Genomic DNA, 19,958 nt, shown 5'->3' on the forward strand with positions numbered 1-19,958 from the left:
CGACGCTCTGCGGCCTTGGGCGGCCCAACCAATGGTGCCTAACCGACCCCCAACATCCCAACTTACCTCTCCAAGTGGTGGTCCCCAAAATGGCAGTGCTTTTTCAAACTGTAGATTCCCTATTGAAAGTTACAGGGCTTCATACACCAAAACAGCACTCTGCGCCCGACCGCCCAAGTGCCGCTGAAGGTGCATCTTTTGTGATGGCCTAAACCCGGATTTGCCCTGAGCTTAAGTCCAGGAGCTTTGCTCCCACAACCCAGCGGCCTGCTCGTAAGCAGCCACCAACCGGAGGCTCCCTATCCCCCATTGGATAACATTGGGCCTCAGCACTCTGCACCCGGCCGCCCTAGTACCGCTGAGGTTGTAAGAAGAGTGCATTCTTGACCCTGGGGGATCCCTGAGTCTAACCCCAGAACACCAACTCCCACAACAAAGTACTTACCTTTAAACAGATGACACTATGTTCCTCCATAGGATAACATTGACTGTTTTTCTATGAAAAGTTTTTGAGTGTGGAGTTGGAAAACCTGAAGAAATTCTTAAATTGCGGTAACTGACAAAAAACGATTTTACTTACCTGTTCACAGGAAATGTCCCTGTGTAGTATCCAGATATACTACACTGTGTAAGAAGAGTAATCTCAAAAGTAACTACCTGTAATTTTACAAAAAACCCTGTTCAATGTATATGCACCGTATTCAGAAAAGCATTGCATTCTCAGTAACACTACTGTGATCAAATCAAAGTACATTTACAATCGCAATTCAAACTGTTACAAACTGCATTATTACTGCAAAGTATTTACCACTCACCTGTGCCAGGCTCGCTTGGTTCTAGGAAATAAAATGAGTAAAATAATATTTTTTATACAAAACCAATTGGCCTGGAGTTCAGTTCTTGAGTGTCTGAATTCATTTGCTGATTGAGTGTGGACAACAAATGCTTCGGACTGTCCTCTGATACTGCTCGACCACTCTACCACAAATAGAGGGTAAGGTGCTATCTACTTTTCCCTCTGCCTGCCTTTTGGGGTTCCACTGGGCCCTGTGCACACTATACCTCACTTTGGTATAGTATAATCAGAGCCAGCTTCCTACATTGTGGAATTATTTGTTTTGTAACTTTTTCTACTTTGTATGCACTGCTGAAATATTTTACATATTGCGTTTGGTTTAAGCCTGACTGCTTTGTGTCACATTTCCAAGAATTGAGCATAGGTTTTCTTTTATTTAATTTGTGTGAAATCCAGCAGATGTTGCCCTGCTACTTTGAGGTAAGCACTGGCCCACCCCGAAAAATAACTCCCTTTCCTATAGGCCACAAATCTTTTTTAAATTTGCTTTCTATTCTACACAGCCTTTGCACATGTGTTACCTTTTCGGGATTCATATTGGGAAGCTTTGTGGTCCTCGACATCTCATTGTTTAGTAAAAAAAAAAAACACCATTTGTTCTGTGTTTTCTTCTTTGGGCATCAGCTCAGTTTTCCCAGGTATGTTTGCCTATGTGTGAAACTACTCCCCTCCAATATGGCGCTTTTTTGTGCCCCCCTCTTTTTTAGTTCGAGCCAAGCAGTAGCGCGCATGCGAGGCATGCTGTAGTAGGGTATGCTGTGGATGCATTTTTTAGTCTCATATCTGTCATTGGCTTTGTGTCATTGTTCTTGTTAAATGCTGGCTTCTGACTTGTAAATAGGCTTTTTAGTCCCTCCTTGGTACCGCCTTGTCTCCATTTGTTACCGCCCGTAAGGACTGGGCCTTTTACTGCTTATCATGGCTAACAGCATTATTATTTTTTTTCAGCTCAGTCCGCTTTCACTTTAGGAGCCGCGCCTGTTTATTTAATTTGCAAGGCGGGCCGAATTCACTTTTGCGGCTGCGCGTGTTTATTTAATTAATTTGCAGCACGATCCGTTCACTTTCGCGGCTGTGCTTGGTTATTTAATTAATTTGTTGTTTTCTTCTCCGTAAGAGGCACAGGCGGGGCTAGAGCCAGACACGTCGCACAACGCTTGGTTCTGTTGTGGTGAAAGGCAGGCACTTTTTACCTGAACTAGCATTTGCAATGCAATAGGTCTCGCATTTACCAGAGTTTGATCTATTGACATTGTAAATAACAATGCCTTTTTTTTTTTTTTTTTTTAAACCTCAATCCTGTCTCTGTCTGCTGCAGTCAGCTTGCGCAGAGGAGGCAGTGTCATGTCAGCTTCTCTCGTAAAGTTTTGAATCAAAACTTGCGGGGGACCGCTGAAAGGTGGAGGGGCAATTGATGAATCTCCCAGGGTAATCAATTCAATTATTTTATTGAATATGTTTTGGAACTCCGTGGAGATCCACATATTATACAATTACAAAACACAGTATAAAATTTTAACCATATAAAACAACTCATACAGACAGAAATTATACAAAAACAATTTACCATCCTACTAATAAAGTTCCAAGAAACATTTAAAAAAATTAAAAATTTTGTTACAAAAAATTCCATTTGGAGGGCTGAGAATAGCATCCAACAAAGCTGTTGCAGAAGAAATACCAAACTGAATACAAGCCGGTTTTATCCAGAGGCGCCGGTAATTCAATAATGCAGGACAAACTAGCAGGGCATGTTTAGAGTCTTGAGTTGCTAGGTTACAGAAATTACATACGTTGGATATTCCGTACCATTTGGCCAACAACTTATTCAGGGGGAGCAAGTCCTGCCTGAGAAGCAGCCAAAAACGGCGTAAGCCGTGCGGGATGTTCCATGACAGGTAGGGTTGTATCTGTCTGATCAAATAGGAATCAGCCACTTGTGTGATCCCCTTTTTTTGTGTTATTAATTTCCGATCCCTTTCATAACTTAGCTTCCATGTAGCTTGTTTTAGTTGTGATTTCAATTGAAACATGGAAAGTTCTAAGATGGATGCTTCCTCCAACTCTAAAAGAGTGATAGCTTTCCTGTAGTTCTTTATTAGGATCGAGTAAGCATTTAGGGGGCCCATCAACTCTTTTGTAATTAGGGATCTGAGAGTAGATGGCTTTCCTTTAATCAGACTAAAAACCCAACGAATCACTCCTGCAAGTCCCTGAGCCCAGCTACTCCTAAGGCCAAGTTCAAGACGCAGGGTTGCAGAGCTACAACTATTATTGACCGAGATTAAATTTCTCAGTAGGGAATCCTCCACTGTGTCTAAGAAGCCCCATTCTGCTAGGTCAATTAATTCTACCCCGTAAAGCAGAGTCGGGGGAACTTTTGCCCGAAAGGCCTCCAACAGATGAGCAAAGTGTCTCTGACCTGTTGATTTATATAAAGATCTTAGGCCTTTACCCTGTGACTTTGCTTTTCGGGAACTGCTTTCTATGTGTAGTTTGTTACTTAAGTTACTAGAAACTACCATACCTAGAAAGACGTACGACTTTACTCTTTCTAATTTCTGACCTCCCAATTCCCAACTAATGTGGTCCAGTTTTAGTTTGTTTCGTCCCTCCAAGCACATTATCTTACTTTTAGAAATATTTATTTTCAAAAAGTGCTCTTCAGAGATGGAGTATAGTGCATGCAGACGGTTATTAAGGCCCTTAGGGGAGAGGTCTAATATTAAAATGTCGTCTGCATACATTAAGCAGGGAATGTGTCTTTCACCTAGGCGTTGGGCAATTCCTACACATGTTGATAAAGTAAGGGGAAGGTCACTGACATAAAGGGAAAATAGGAGGGGCGCTAGTAGGCAGCCCTGTTTGAGGCCATTTGCAGATGGAATGAGTCGAGAGAGACCTCTTTCCCCTCCCAACAGGACCTTGCACCATGTATCATCATGCAGATCTTGGACCAAGCGTAAGAGACTATGTGGCATTCCTAAGATATGTAGCTTTCTCCATAATACCTGACGGTCGACCTTATCAAAGGCCGTGGAGAAATCTATGAAAGCCACATAGACTCTCCCCTTCCTCGCTCTTATGTACTTATCAACTATCACCTGGAGGGCCGTTAAATTATCCAAGGTCCCGTGGTTTTTCCTAAAGCCTGTCTGTTCAAGTGGAAGGATATTAGCAGATTCAACCCAAGCATTTATCCTTTTGAGCAGGCATCTAGTAAAAACTTTGCCGATTGCATCCAGCAATGCGATCTGGCGATAATTCTGGGGGAGAAGACGATCACCCTTTTTGTACAATGGGACCAGGATACTTCCCTTCCAGGAAGGTAGGACCTTTCCACTTAATATGCAGGAATTAAAGATAGGGCATAAAAGCTTGCTCCATTTGACCCTATTCTGCTTTAACACGTTAATTGGGACTTCATCGGGACCCATGGCTCCTGAGCGCCTCATTTCCCCAATGGCGAGTTCTATATCTTTTTCTGAGAAAGACTCTATCGGTTGACTAATGTCTAAAAACCGAACTTGGGGAGAAACTGGGAGGTTGCTGGCATAGAGGTTTGAGACAAAATCCCTCCATATATGTTCCTCAATAGGAATAGGCAGCGGAAAAGTTCTCGTTCCGCACCCTTCACCTATTAGAGACCAAAATTGTCTCAATTCTCCATTAGTTGCAGCCTCCCTTATCTTTACCCAGATAGAATCCTCTTTTTCTTTTCGAAGAGAGTATAAGAGTCGCCTCCTTCTCCTTTTTAGTGTTGTTATTTGTCGGGATTTATCCTCAGTTCTATGTAAGTATTGGGCCCTTATAAGTTTGTTCAGGTCTATATTGAGTAATTTCAGAGGACAATGGGTTGTTTTAATGGATTTTTTCTTGTTCTGTTTTCTAGCCCCTGCTATTATTGAATTCAAAAATAGAGAAAAGAGCTCATTTTCGCGACCATGCCAAGAAGGGAGCTCGGAGATTGCTATATCTAGCATATCCTCCAGGTAACGGTGAGCCCTTGCATTCCAATAACACTTTCCCGAACTGTTACCAAAATTTATTTGGCTACTGTTCAGGGACCATTGATCACCTTTAGGGGGATGTATATTCATTGAGATGGAAATAATTTTATGATCGCTGAAAATGGTATCGATTACAACAATGTCCTTTAATAACTTAAATGAATGAGACCCTATTATAACATAATCAAGGATTGATTCCCCTTGATACGATCTATGGGTAAAATTTGCCGGGGAGTCCGAGGGGAGACGCCCATTTGCGATTATCCCATCGATTTCCGCCAACTCATTTAGTAATATTTTACCCCGTTTATTTGTTAATATATTCTCAGGGAATATTGCCCGAGGAATATGGAGCGTTTCTTCTCTTACTTTATCAGAAAACAGATTTAAACTAAAATTGGAGATTTTGCAATTCAAGTCCCCGGTTAAAATGATAACCGTTCCAGGTTCTTTCTCCGTAATGCTCTGTATATGGAGGAAGATTTTATTTAGAATTATATCAAAACCTGCTTCAGGAGGGATGTAGGCATTTATCAAGGCCAGGCGGGTTCCAGCTAAGAAGATGCCTGACCCAAACAAGGTAACTACCTGAAAAAGTTTACTCGGGTCTAGGAAATGGTTGTAATCCCAGTTTATACGGTTGGATAGTAGGCAGGCTATGCCCCCGCTGGCGTGGCCTTTTTTATTCGCAGTAGCACTGCCTTCTAATGCCCAATAGTCCTTCCCTATTTGGATATTTTCCTTGCACCATGTCTCCTGGAGACATATGATATTTGCCTCCAGGGATAGGAGATACTGTAATTTCTCCGAGTTGTTTTTTATGCCTGCTGAATTCCATGATATTATGGATAAGTCCGTGCTAAAGGAACTGATTGGATAATGATTTTCGCGAGGATTTGTCAGCTAATACTTTGGGCAGCCAGTTCCAGTGATCCGTTTCCTCTCTGAGGGTAGTATGAGTTAAACAGGAGGGTTGGGCGTATGATACCACTCGAGAATCACTGGACTTGCTTATTTTTAGTTCTTTTATATCCCCCAAGTTATTTATATTGCCTGCAGCAGCTAACAGCAGGGAAGAGGAGGGATTCCGTTGATTTACCATTTTAACGGCAATATTCCGACTGGAGGGCGATAGTACAGGGATTACATCTATTCCCCTACTCTGGAGGTCTTCAGCCCGTTGGAGGATGAGGTTAGCTACCAGTTTAGAGTGGAACTTCACCCTCGTGACCGTCCCCACTTCAGACTTACGTTGCAGAACTATATCTAGGTCGGCTGATTGAATAAGTTTCAGATTGGCAGATTCTTGGAAGTATTTCAACAAGAGGGATCTATTCAGGATGCAGTCAGTTTCAAAGAGGGGGAAGAAATCTACCCATACAGTATCTATGTTGTTTTCTGTGTTTTCTTTGCCCGTGGAAACCTTTGCAGGTGCTTCCTTGGGAGCAATTACAAAAGGATTGGAAAAGTGCATATTTTGTACAGGGTGATTATGCTCTTGCTCTAATGGAGTTGGTTTAACTGCTTCTTGATACGTAGAGCCTTGGGGAAAAACACCCTGAGCTGTTACACCCTGATATGCAGGTGCAAAGGGGTTAAGAGGCATAGTTGCTTGGGTAAGTGGCTTTAGAACCTGACCTGGAGAGGTCGATTTGTGTGCCACTTTTATATCCCTAGTGTTATTACTTTGTTGACCAAAGGTAAATATGTTAGTAATTGCTGACGAGGGGGATGTATGAGTAGGTAAGAAAGGTAATTTAACCTTGGTTGTTAAGGAGGTATTTTCTTTGGCTGACATATTAATAGGAATTTTATTATTTCCCACTGCCATCTGTGCTTGAGGTGCCGCTTCCAGAAGGGGAGAGCTTAAATGTTTCCTAAATAAAATTTTCCTCCGCCTATTTTTATCTATCCGTCTTAACAGTTTCCTCTTGTGCTTTCCGTTCTTTTTTAATGGCACAATTTTCCCTCTATTATCAGTTTCCCCCTGGATAACTTCCTCCGCTATTTCCCCGTCCCCCTTCTGTTTCTTAAATATTGGGAATAGGTTATTTCCAGTATTTAGCGGGGATTCCCCCTGAGGTTTTATTACCAAATCGTGATTTACTGAACCATTTAAGTTGAATGGTGGCTGGGGAGCACCCATTTTCTCTTGTACAATTTTTGAAGTAGTTGTAGCTATTGGGGGTTGCTCGTTTATACCAGTTTGGTCTGGGACTGTGGGGGAGAAGGGGGGTCCCTTCCCGTCTACTTCCCTCTCTTTTTGGGACTTCAGCAGAACTTTTAGAATTTGGGTCACTGTATCCAGCACACAATCAGATCCCCCCACAAATTTTTCCAATAGATGTAAAATGGAGGCTAATAGGTGTTCTAAGATGTGGAGGGAGTCAGAAAGCGGTTTACCGGGCCCCTTGCATTGGAAGGAATTTATTCCAGTCAAATTTAGATTTGGGCTAGAGGAAAAGTGAGAGTGTGAGGTTTTGGAAGGGGTACTGCTGTAAAGTTGTAGGCCAGCATGGTTTAACATTAACGGGGTGTTCTGGGGTAACTCAACAATTGTAGGATCAGATTCTAGATACCGTTGACAAAGGGCTTCGTCTAGAATCATTGGGGACAAACCGTTATGAAAAGATGTTTTAATTGGAGAACTATTTGCGGGCTGGGTAGCTTCTGTGACAGGGATTGCCGTGAAGTTTACATTATCTTGCTCTATGTCTTTTTTTGTTTTTATAATTACCTCTGGTGCTAGGTCAATATTATTTTTCAAAGTAGAGAACAAGGGGGGTGAGAACTCACTCTTGGGAGGTGAATGTAGTGTCCTAACTAGACTTGAGTCTGCCTTTCCTTTTTTAATTTCAGGGTTTTCTGGAGCATCATTTAGGGCAGAATCCAAGTGGATAACTCCAAGATCTTTAGGGTCCATTACTTTATTGTCCGACCCTAAGGCTTTATTTTTACCCTTTTCCCAAAAGTTGAAAAGCTGGCAGGTATTTTTCATGTTTGAGGATTGGCTATGTTTGTTTCGAAGGGGATTTGATTTAGTTTTGGAGCTAGATCTTCCTACTATTATTTTACCGGATCTTAGTTTCTTTGTCATCTTGACCGAAGCACACTATCGAGAATGCGCTGTAGATAAGTGTATTCAATATCGATAGGGAGCTCTGGTATTATACTGCAGATAAATATTTCTAAGTGGAGGAGCAAGAATGCCTAACCGATTGCAGACTGGCTGTATGAGCGTCGCACAGGTAGTTTAGATTGCAGTATAACGTACCGGGGTTAAGGGAATGGGCCTAGCCTGGCCTTCTCGTGCCTCTGAGGGCCTCAGAGGGCCCGCCCTTGTCCCAGGCTTCTCCCGGGCGCTACCCGCGCGCTCCCGCGCAGCGGAGTACAGGTACTCTATTTATTGACTGACCTTAGTAGGGGGCGTGGCCTTGAGGGAGAGCGTCACCAGGTGAGATCGGTGAGGCAGCTGCTGGGACTCTTGGGAGTTGGAGTCCAGCAGTCTGCCCGCTCGCAGCCCTACTTGCCTCGAGCCCCCTGTCCTCAGATGACAGTCACAGCAGAAAGCCCCTCCGGTGAAGCGGGACCCGGGAAGCGGGTCCGGCGGAAAGTAGCGCTTACAGATGCGCTTCAGCAGCAACACAAAGCTCCGTGTCAGTCCTCCAAAGCGAGACACAGGTGCAGTTCAACTGGAAACGGTGCAGAAAGGTATCCGATGTAGAAGGAAATCCGGCGCCTTTTGCTGAAAAGAAGGGGGCGTGGCCTTGAGGGAGAGCGTCACCAGGTGAGATCGGTGAGGCAGCTGCTGGGACTCTTGGGAGTTGGAGTCCAGCAGTCTGCCCGCTCGCAGCCCTACTTGCCTCGAGCCCCCTGTCCTCAGATGACAGTCACAGCAGAAAGCCCCTCCGGTGAAGCGGGACCCGCGAAGCGGGTCCGGCGGAAAGTAGCGCTTACAGATGCGCTTCAGCAGCAACACAAAGCTCCGTGTCAGTCCTCCAAAGCGAGACACAGGTGCAGTTCAACTGGAAACGGTGCAGAAAGGTATCCGATGTAGAAGGAAATCCGGCGCCTTTTGCTGAAAAGAAGGGGGCGTGGCCTTGAGGGAGAGCGTCACCAGGTGAGATCGGTGAGGCAGCTGCTGGGACTCTTGGGAGTTGGAGTCCAGCAGTCTGCCCGCTCGCAGCCCTACTTGCCTCGAGCCCCCTGTCCTCAGATGACAGTCACAGCAGAAAGCCCCTCCGGTGAAGCGGGACCCGGGAAGCGGGTCCGGCGGAAAGTAGCGCTTACAGATGCGCTTCAGCAGCAACACAAAGCTCCGTGTCAGTCCTCCAAAGCGAGACACAGGTGCAGTTCAACTGGAAACGGTGCAGAAAGGTATCCCAGGGTAATCCAATCGGCCAGTTTGCTTATCTCAATTGAGTGAGAACCGAGAAGGTGAAATGTTTCCCCCGAGTTAAACAGACTATCTTGTGCACGAAGTTCTAAAGTTTTCGGCTAATTCTTACAGTGCGCATATCTGCGTATATATGACATGCTAATCTAAGCGTACAGTTAATTAACTTCTGACACAGTGACAGTTCTCAATGTCGAACACAAACTTGCAATTTGCATTTGACTTAATGATGCAGGCGGAGAAACAGGTTAATCAGCGATCACACATGGCATGTGTACTGTAACGCGGGGGCGCTAGGGCTTGAGATCCAGACGTCCTAAGGTATTCACGGATCCTGGATTCTTGCTGAGTCAAGTTGGAGAGCTTTGGATCTGCCCCAGTAAGCAGTTTCATGGCACGGGTTCGATATCGCTAAGGTACAGGCTCTCACTATCAGTAGCAGCAAAAAGCCGAAGCGACATATTTCTTGGAAGCCCTAATGAGCCATGGCTGGGTGGGTGTCTTAGCAGATATTTTTTGTGTAGACCCCCTCATCCGAAAAATATACGCACACAACATTTGGGCGCCCCTGAAAGGGAGGTGTTTAAAGAGATGCGCAGGCGTGCATTCACCATCGACAATCCATTCTAGTAAAGTGTTTACAAGAGAGACGGAGTCTTTATTTATACATTTTTAAATTTCGCTGGCATTAATCAGAGGTACTGGAGGGCTTTACAGTAAATTGTTAATAAGGCATAGAATTACAGTTCGAAGATGTAGGGAGAAGAAGTAGGAGCAGGTTATCAACTGGTGAGTACAAAATGGAGAAGTGGAGAAGTGTGGCTCACGGGTTAGGGGAGGCAGACCTGGAAGCAGAGGTCAGCCCGGGACCAGGGTTCAATTCCCGGCTCGGTGGGATTTTGAGTCCTAAAAATGTCCACAGACTCGACAATTCTCGCTCCGGTGCCTACTCGATTCACGGGTTCACACTCTGCGACTCTGGGCAATACCTTGCTTAATCTCCACAATGGCCCCTCGCGGTGGGATGCCTGGCTTTCACCTTGTGGATACCCTGCCGGGGTTATCTCACAGGGGAATACCAGGACAGGTTCCCTAAGCAAGCGCTTAGATACCGGGTCGGTGATTTGCGCTATATAAATACATGTAAATTTACATTTACATTTACAAATGGATGTAGGAGAGGTTAGCTAAGGGGATATTAGAAGTGACAGCGAATTTCCATTGGGAAGGCGAACTAAGGGGATATTTAGGGAAAATATCAAAGGTATTGAAGCTCGCCGATGAGGTGGTGGTGTGTCGGTGAGTAGGGTCATATTCTGTCCGCGTTACCTGAGAAGGATTGGACCGTGAGCCTTTTTTAAGTGTTGGAAGGTGGAGCACCAGAGCTCCTGCATTTCGCTGTGGCCTGGGGCCTCCAGACAGCTTCAGCTTGGAGGCATACCTACTTTAATTTCCATTCCCCTTCATCGTGTTGTTGGACGCGCTGACCCCAACAGGATCCAAGATTGAGACTTGCAAAGCTAAAGGCAGATTTTTTTGCTCTAAGTTTTCAGAATCCCTAACGCCTGCATTGCCTTATGCAGCAGATTTGAGGATGAGCCTGTAGATAGTAGGATTCTTTGTCTTCAGCATGATGGATAAGGGCTGTAGAAGCTCCCCGTAAGAAATAGAGTACCACGTTATGTTGAACGATGCAAACTGGTGTGGAAGTAGGGCAAGCCCAGTGCAGAGCATTCCTCTCCTCATTCACTTCATTCTCCTTTTGCTTTCCACCTATTAGCGCAGGTGTGCGTGGATCTCTGCTGCACTCCTGATGGAAGCTGCTTGGTTCTGGATACCGCTGGATGGTTCCCTTGGGGGCTGGGGACTGGTGGCAGCCATCCCTGGGCATCTTTCTTGCAACCAGGCCTTTTGTGGGTGCTGCAATTGTACCCATCTTTTTCCCTACCTGCTGCTGCCAAGCCTGTTTTTAGCAAATTTAGCACAGACATCAGGTGTGTACAAGAGTGGTGCAAGCAGCCCTCTTGCTAATCCGCTTGACCCCATTCTTCTCCCCAGCTGGCACCAGAGATCTTATGAACAGAACGTGCTTGTGCGCAAGTCATCATGCATGCATGACCTACAACATTAAGTGTCTGCTGCAACCACATCTTCACTGTTGCACGGCATCTACATGTTGTTGCATATCATTGCTGAAAGGCATTGGCGTAGCGAACAGGTCCTGAAAGAGAGACCTATTGGCTTTAACGATGCTTGTTATTTTTTATGGAAGAAAATATTTCAAATATGTTCATATTCAGTGTCCTGCTTTTCTGGTGAAAGCATGCCTTCATTATAGCCAACTATGGAACTTTGAGCCCTGGGTAATTTTGAATTGGTGACCCGCCTCTCCTGGTCTGCTCTCTGCTCTTAACTCTGTGACCTTGAGGTCGCCAGCTAACTGCTGCACAAATTCCACCAGCCATGTTCCAGGGCAACCGACCTCCCTGGGAAAAGCCAGTTAGGGCTCTGACAGACATCTGCGTTTTTGCCTGAGAATTCACCATACTTCCCTTAGTTGTTCCTCCAGTGTCCCATTGAAAGTTACCATCCAGTGGTACAGATGTGGACTTAATGGGGTTGGGGACATTCATTCTCTGGCGGTGTTGCTGTGTTATCATTGTTAGTCGTTCTTGAGCAGTGGCTTTTGAGCCTTGAGTGTAATATGTTGGCAAAGTCCATGTATCTCCTGTGTTGTGTGCTTGCATGAGGTTACTTGCGTAGGTTTCAGCTGCTCGGAGCTCAAACCGCTCTTTGTTGCTCCAGTGCATATTTTCCTACTTTGTGAACAGTAATCTTGTATGTCTGAACACTGTTGTGTTATTATACGGAATCAGATAATGAAAATATTGGACAAGTTTTGTTTTTGTAGTTAAGTTGATGATCTAGTATTTGTGTGTGGTACTCTGTAGCACCTACCCAGTTCAATGGCTACTGATCTACAAACCGGGTCCAAGGCAGAGAGACCATGAATGCGAAAGCTGGTCTCTAAGAGTGGAAGGGAACTGTTACTGCATCATGATGTTGTGTCCTTTAAAAAGTTCAGTTTGACGTGTACTTTTCTGCATCTCTCAGCCTGGTCACCTTGGGTGGATAAACCTGACGTCAGTGTATTGTAAAGCACCAGCATTTCAGACAAGATCACTCTTGTGGCTAGAAAAGCCTGCACACACCTTGACGCTTTGTCTTCATACTTATTTTCAAACATTCTTGAGGTTGAAAGTACACTACTGTGGCTTTTAAAAATATTTGGTTCTTGCTTGCGTTAGGTATCTCTTGAAAATGTTCCAGTTCTCTTGGACACTGTAGAATGCTAGTCCACACATTCAGGTAATGATGTAGCCAAGGCAGATGTAGTTTAGTTAAGTAGTAGGCTTATTCAGTCCATAGGTTCGATAACCGACAAGTGCTGGCAAAAGGAAGAGCAGACAAAGATGGTTTGAAATCCAACATCCTATGTAAAAGAGATTCAAAAACATCGCTCAAGTTCCAAAACTCAGGCCGTCACCAATGACCTTGGGTTCAGAGGCACATTCTCCATTAGTAGTGGCAGCCTAGGCGTTGCTTGTTGCCCGGTGTAACTTTTTCAAAGGTTGGTTCTTCTAACAAACGTAATCCGCTTTGATGTTGAATTTCTGGTTGATGAAGACACTGAGATGACATGACAGCACGCTTGGGCTGCCTGGTGTAGTGGACACTGGTGAGGCTACAGCGCATGCTTGTCGAGGATCCTTCATCTTGATATACTTGTTGCTTCTTACACAATAGTTACTGGTGTGTTCCAACTCCTGTCAGATGGAACGTTGAGCGCAGGTAGGTCTCCTTCAGATTGGCGCCAAAAATATGTAGTGGGGCGGGGGGGGGGGGGGGGGGGAGAAGCTACGACGCGAACCAAGATGGCCGCATAAGCTCCCGGCTCCGTCGACCGCCGGCGGCTCGTCTATCCTGTTATTTATCCTCTACCCGCGCCCCACGCCTGGATGCATGAAGGTTGCCTGATGCCACCGGTGCCATCCCGGACTTCCTACCTTATTCAGCCACGGAGTTATGTCGTGTTCCATCTTCGGCCTACTCCAGGGCTGCCGCCGGGACTTTGATTCCTGAACCATCCGAGTGGGGACTGGTCTACATCGGCTGTGGGACCCAGATTGTGGCCGGTCTTTTGGATTTGAATGACTCTTTGCACTTCTGCTCTGTGGCTTCGTTGATGGAGGGTGCCGGAGACGAGGCATCGTGAGGTGTTATGATTCTCCTGAGCCGTTGCTGGGGGCTGTGTGCTCGGACCCCCGTTTCCTGGCCCGGGGTTGCTGGGCTGCTCCCGCGGCCGGTGGCTGTGTTGGGCATGCCAGTTCGGGGCGCCCCTGTTATCGAGATCGCCAGAATGTGTGCCCGAAGTCCAGCGACGTGGTCTGGGGATAATATCCCCCTCCGTCCTCAGGGCCCCGGGACGGAGGGTGTGGATGGCGCACTTTCGTTGAGATTCGTAATGGCAGCAATTGGGGCGCTCCGCTCCCAAGTCACCATCACGTATGTCTCTTTGGCGGTGAAACTGGACGATGTCTGCTCGCGACCGGCCACTGACGCTGCGACACCTGGACAGCACTTTGTGGTCCCGTCGAGCGATTTGACCCGCCATTTTAAGGTTCCCGAGCTGCAGCTTGATTTTGCCCAGCTAGAAGTCTTTTGCCCCACTTCTCCTTCACCCGTCACAGTGCTTGGTCTTCCCCTCACATTTTCAATTCGAAGCAGTGTCGTCGCTGGATGTCCTGATTATCAACGCCGAGTCTCAGGGTCCTGTCGTAAGGGACTGCCTTTCTTCTTCATCCTGACCCGTCTGCACGGCGGAGGCCGCCATTTTGTGCTCGGACTTTGTTTCATCCTCGGTGCCCTGGACTGCCGTGGACGCTTTGTTTGCCTCTGTTCGGATGTGGCTTGGATGTTGCGTGTCACAGGAAGGGTTCGCACTGGTCAGGGCTGATCCTAACTTTGTGTTGTTCCTGCTCCTCGTCCCTGCCTTGGAATACCTGAGTCGCTTTTACTGTTTGCATTTACTGTGACTCTGGCGATAGGTCTCCCCGTGATCTTTTCAGGGTTGACTTTTATTTTTCTGAGATTGATTTGTTCCTCCTTTGCCGGGATTGTGCCGAGTTTCTCACCGGGCGCTGGGGTGGGGGGGGGGGTTCTTCTGGTGACTGTCCTCCCCATATTACTGTCAAATGTTTGCTTTGATTGACGATGTTCGTGCCTTGGGGAGGTCACTGCCGGCGGGGGGTACTGGGTGTCCGGGAGTGTGTCTGTCTCTCTCCTCCTCCATTTCCTTTCCTTTTATTTTTCCCTTCTGCAGGGCAGTTCCGGGGCGACAGGCACGCTGTTAGTGGGTTAGGCCGTTGCCATTACAGGGGTGCAGGGTGGCGGGTGCGGGCGGGGGGGTTGTTATTTTAGTTTGTTTTGTTCTATGGTCCCTTTTGCTCTTTTCCGGCTCTGGGAGGGTCTTTTCCTCTTTAGTAGGTTTGGCTGTCTCTTGGTCTTACACCTTTTTTCTTTGCTGGCATCTTAATATGCCTCTGTTTTTCTGTCTTTGGGGGGTGGGCTTTCCGGGAGGATACTTAGCGATGTTGCTTCCTGTAGTGTTGCCTGTTGCCCAGTTCGGCCGCCGTGGCCGTCTAGATTTCATAGTTGCTGAAGTCCTAATCATTCTCTGATTGTAAGTAGGATACGTCCCCCCTCATCTCCTTTGTCTATTTCTCCTGTAAGGTGCGATGTCCTTGTTGTTGCAGCCCCTACTCCTCTCTTAAATTCAAAATGAAAACCTCATATCCTGTGTACTGGACCTTGCAGCCACGTTTGGAATTACTCTGAATATCCTGATTGTTGACCGCTCTACGTTTCTCCTGTTTCTATTTACTGTCTTTGCGGCCAGCCATGATGGTTGTGGGCCTGCGCATGTATCTCCTTACTTTTTGAATAAAGGTTTTCACAAAAAAAAAGAAAAAAAATATGTAGTTTGCTAGTCCACACATTCAGGTAATGATGTAGCCGAGGCAGTTGTAGTTTAGTTAAGTAGTAGGTTTATTCAGTCCATAAGTTAGATAACAGGAAGTAGAGGTCTGGAACAAGCAGCCCCGCCAGGAGCAGCCTCCTAGCTGCTCAGCCCATCTCCCAACTGACAACACTCACACCAGGCACCCAAGCATTCCACTCATGTCAATCACACTAACATCCTACCCGGAACACTCACACTGGTTGAGCAGCTAGATGGAGAGGAGTAAAGAAACATATGTACAAACCTGAGGATACTACAGACACCCTGCCACGGACCTTGCCCAGTTGTATCAGCTTTGATTTTATCTGCTTTGATTTCTTCACAAGCGTGGTATAGTAGTGAGAGAGTAGTGGTGTTAGTTATAGTAGCTCACTTACTGACTTGTGCTGGATTTCTAGCTTGTGTTCATTGGTGTATGAAGATGGTGCCCGGTGCAGCTCCACTCCATTCGCCCCTTTAGGCATCGTGTAGATTTTTGGAACCATGAGTTCTTTCACGTTCTTGAATGCTGTGATTATCCTGCTCCTGGAGAATTTAGTCTTTAACCCTGGTATCCTAAGCCTTCTTCCCAGTTCCAGACGGTCTGTCTGGGGCCTTAGTTTGTTTCTGCTGGTAGAGCTTTCTTCTGCTTGGGCATCATGTGAAGCCACGTGTGTTTCATCACCGCAGCACGTTCTACCCATGTTTCCAGCCTGAGATTTAATCTAGCTGTCTTAACATGCCAGCTGCTGCTGTGCTTCACAGCTGGGGGTTTCAACCTTTCAACTTCTGTGGACCTCCACTGAGTCCCTTCTGGAATCCAGGGACCCCAGTGAGGTATGGTGTGCAGAGTCCAGTGGGTCCCCAAAGGTATAGCGGAGGCTAAAGTAGATAATACCTTCCTCTTTTGTGGTTGAGCAGCCAGGCTTATCAGAGGGCAGTTTTAAGCATTTGTTGTACACACTCGGGCAAGAAAGAAAGGAATTCACGCACTCAGCCTGAAACCAGACCAGTTGTTTGTATGAAAAGTTACTTTGTTATTTTTGTTACTAGAACAACTATTTACTCCGTAGCAGGTACGTGATACTTTCATACAATGATATTCTTGAAGATGCAGTGTGTATTGGTTTTGTAGGAACATACAAATTGCTTTGCAGTCAAGAAAATGGGTTGTAAGCTGTGTGGAATACTGATAATTACTTAAGATTACATTTTAGTTATTTTTCGGTTACTTTTCTACTTTTGCACAAAAAAACTAATCCCACAGTTTAGGCATTGTAGGACATTAGCAAGCTTATGAACTCTTTTTCAGTCGCTAAGTTACTTCGTTGTAGTACAAAATCAGGTTCAACAGTCCTATGGAGAAAATGAAGTGTTAGTTTTGCAGGTAAGTAAACAGTTTTGGTGACTGAGTTTTGGGGGGTAGAACCAAGGTTCCCCAAGGTTCAGGTTAGCACTACAGGCGCACCACCAGCGGCACTAGGGCGGCCGGGTGCAGAGTGCAGGGCGCCATTGTTCGCCAATAAGGCTAAGGGGCACCGCATTCTTGGGAGGCTGCTCACGGGCAGGTACTGCTGTCTTGGGAGGCAAACTCCTTGGTTAAGGTAAAGGCAAAGGGGGTCCCAGGTCAGTACCAAGCCCACACCACCAACAGTGCAGGGGCGGTCAGTTGCTGGGTGCTTAAACGGTTTCAGGACCCCAATGCATTCCTATTGGGTTTGCTAGTCGAGAAAACATGACTGCAGGCCGGAGCCGGAAGACTGGCAGAAGGGGACCAATGACTGGAGGATGAAGTTGAAGAGTTGCCAGACACCAGGACACCATCGGTTGGGCACGTCATGGCTCGTGGGGTAGGGGTGGGGGGGTTGTGGTGCAGGGGTGCCTTTTCGTGTCGCATTCCTCTCACCGGTTGGGGGGGCCTTCAGGAGGAGGCTGCAGGCTTCGAGAGGGTTGGAGGAGGCGTCCAATGCTGTACCCCAGGTTAGGAACGCCGGGGGGATCTTGCTGGGGTGTTGGGTAACTTAGACTCGGGCCGTGGGCGTTGGGTGCAGAGTGGTGAGGACCCTCGTTTCTAGCTGGATCTGGAATTTTGGTTTGGGTTGCTGTTGAACAATTCCGGTGTCCACGGGAGAGCAGAGTCTTTTGGTAAGGCAGGGCAAGTCCCCAGCGTTCTTGGAGGCTGCTGGCTGCAGGACTTGCTGGTTTTTAGTTTGCTTCCATTTTTATCCACTAGCAGAAAATTAGTAATAGATTTATTCCTTATTTTACTAGACTAATTATCATTATTATTAATATGATTTTGCTATTTGGAAGGACGTTGGAGTTTGTAGATTAAGTAATGGGTATAGTCTGTTTCTGGCGACCTTTCCTTCCCTGAGTCTTCTCTTTGTGCCTCTATAGGTTTGATGTATATTTTGATTGTACTTATGTTATTTGCATATCTTTGTATATTTGTTTATAGATGGCGTATAACTGTGTAACTAAACATGTTTCTTTTGCCTCTTAGCTCCAAGGAGGTGCTGGGAAAGCAGGAGAAGCTAAAAGAGGAGCATCGTCACAGGGCTAAGGTGTGTGCCAAGGAGTGGGTAGGAATCTTTCAAGTTGTGAGCTGATGGAGGATTGTCCGAGAGGGTGAGCCTGTTCTGAGCTGCATGCTGAGGTCCAGAGCAGTGTGGGTTTGTTTTATCAACTCCTGGAAGAAGTTACTGGGCAGTTCCCAGTGTGAGCATGGTCTTTTAGCACACTGTAGTTGAATAATCACATTGCTGTTATTGGGTACTCACCACTTCTTGAGTTGTAAAGTAGAGTGTTAAAAGGCTTACACTGAGGCGAAGGATCCTGGATTGACACAAGGCTTATCCATGAGGTGCAGAGGCGTAGTCATATGCTACATAACACTCAATAGTTCTGCGTGTTTTAGATGTTGGTAGGTAACTAGAACTTTTATTTGCAGGTATGTAAACTGAATATTTAATAACTGGAGCCGGAAGAAGCTTTCACATTCCTGGGCAAAGAGAGCAGTCAGTTGTCTGATAGAACCCTAGCAGGAGGTGCTCGGTTTTCTTTGGCATTGGCTCGATGGCCTACAATAACCTGTGGGACTTGGCACTGCTGACTTCTGGAATTTCTGAACTTGCCTTCCTCGCAAGGTGTTGTGTTTTCTGCTTGGGGCACTGACTGAGTTTTTCGTAAAGTTATTGTACTGGGTACCAGACTTGACTTCTTGGTGGGCAGATGCTTTGGCTGCTAATTCGCTAGAACCCCAAAGGGAAAATAGTCTAGAATCTCTAGACCCCAAAACCCAGCACCCAGACATCAAGGATGCCAACCTCTGAAGTCACTGGTGCAGTTTGGGGTGTTCTAAGCCGTGAAGTTTGAGTCTGTGGTGAGGGAGGAGCAGTCCTGTAGGGTGACAGTCTACTGGATTCAAAGAACCTTGATAGGGCCTAGTTGTACTTTCAATGGGGGCAGATGCTCTAGTGAGCCTGGACCCAGTGTGCTGTCCCCTGAGGTACCCGCCCTCTTGATGGCCCTATATTGCCATTGTGCTACCCATAGGCTAGGTGCACCCATTAAAACCGAAAGACTTGACCAGTTTTTGTTGGAAGTGGACTTGAACCAAGACATGAAATGTCATCTGTGACATCATACCAGCTAGGCAGATGCTACATACTGCTTCAGAATCAGGACCATCATCCCATGCCCCCACCCTGCAGCTGTGAAGGATGTTACCTCCTAGTCCTTCTGTGCCAAAGGTATGGGCAGCATGGGTATCGTTCTGGAACGGGATTGGGTGAAATATAGTGCATGCTCACCAGTTCGACGTAGGCAGCAAATATGGTCTCAACGTAATTACATGTTATAACCATATGATTGAAACAATAATTGATGCCACAAATGATATTCATCAGAAATCTTGTATATAAATATTGAAAATTAAAGGTATGGGGTGAACCCTTGAGGACAATACTGACTGCTGTAGTAGGCGGAGAACCAAAAGATTCTACTTGGTAGCTTTTAGGGTTACAGACGTCACACTTCTTTTTAGATATGCACGGTGTCCTCTCCAATAAAGGTAAAATGCAGAGGAACATTGAGGTATTTTATATTTAGTCTGGCCCCGCCTTGTCCCAGTAGTATATATCTAAGAACTACCTCCTTCCTTTAATTACTTTGGGGAGGTCGAGTCCGCCCTGGTGACACTGACCTACCAGGGTGGCGGGAGGATGCAGTTGATGAAGCGTGACACTATTATGTGTGTGAGGTTACCTCTTCCATAAAGGATGACTTTCCTCTCAAGAGTGGCAGAAATCCTGTGACGTTCAAACTCATAATTCTATATTGTTTCTATAAGTATTATGAAACAACATATCCTCTCTCCGCTGTTGGTGCTGTTGTATTTATTTTTGTTTTAATTTTGTTTTCTAGTAGTCCCCAAATCGGGAGTCATTAATCGGGATAATGGTATAGAACTGCTGTTCGTGGTGATGATGTTATAAAGGAACTCAAATACAATTGGTCAGGGACCTTGGGTAATCAATGATTTCTAAAGACCGTGGTCCCTAGACCAGGGTTAATGTGAGAGAAAAAAATAGACCCAATCGGTACTATATTTTACAGCTGGACAGGGTTTTT

General features: G+C 46.1%; 1 protein-coding gene across 1 annotated transcript in view; it reads left to right on the top strand.

Moving 5' to 3' along the window:
* GLE1 (GLE1 RNA export mediator) overlaps window positions 1–19,958 on the top strand; it is a 222,783-nt gene that overhangs the window by 59,926 nt on the left and 142,899 nt on the right. The window contains exon 5 of the mRNA XM_086948609.1: window positions 17,830–17,890. Coding sequence (XP_086804735.1) covers window positions 17,830–17,890 — 61 coding nt within the window. The remainder of the gene's footprint in view (window positions 1–17,829; window positions 17,891–19,958) is intronic.

Source organism: Lissotriton vulgaris, unplaced genomic scaffold, assembly GCF_964263255.1.
Source record: "Lissotriton vulgaris unplaced genomic scaffold, aLisVul1.2 SCAFFOLD_726, whole genome shotgun sequence".
Lineage (NCBI taxonomy): Eukaryota > Metazoa > Chordata > Amphibia > Caudata > Salamandridae > Lissotriton > Lissotriton vulgaris.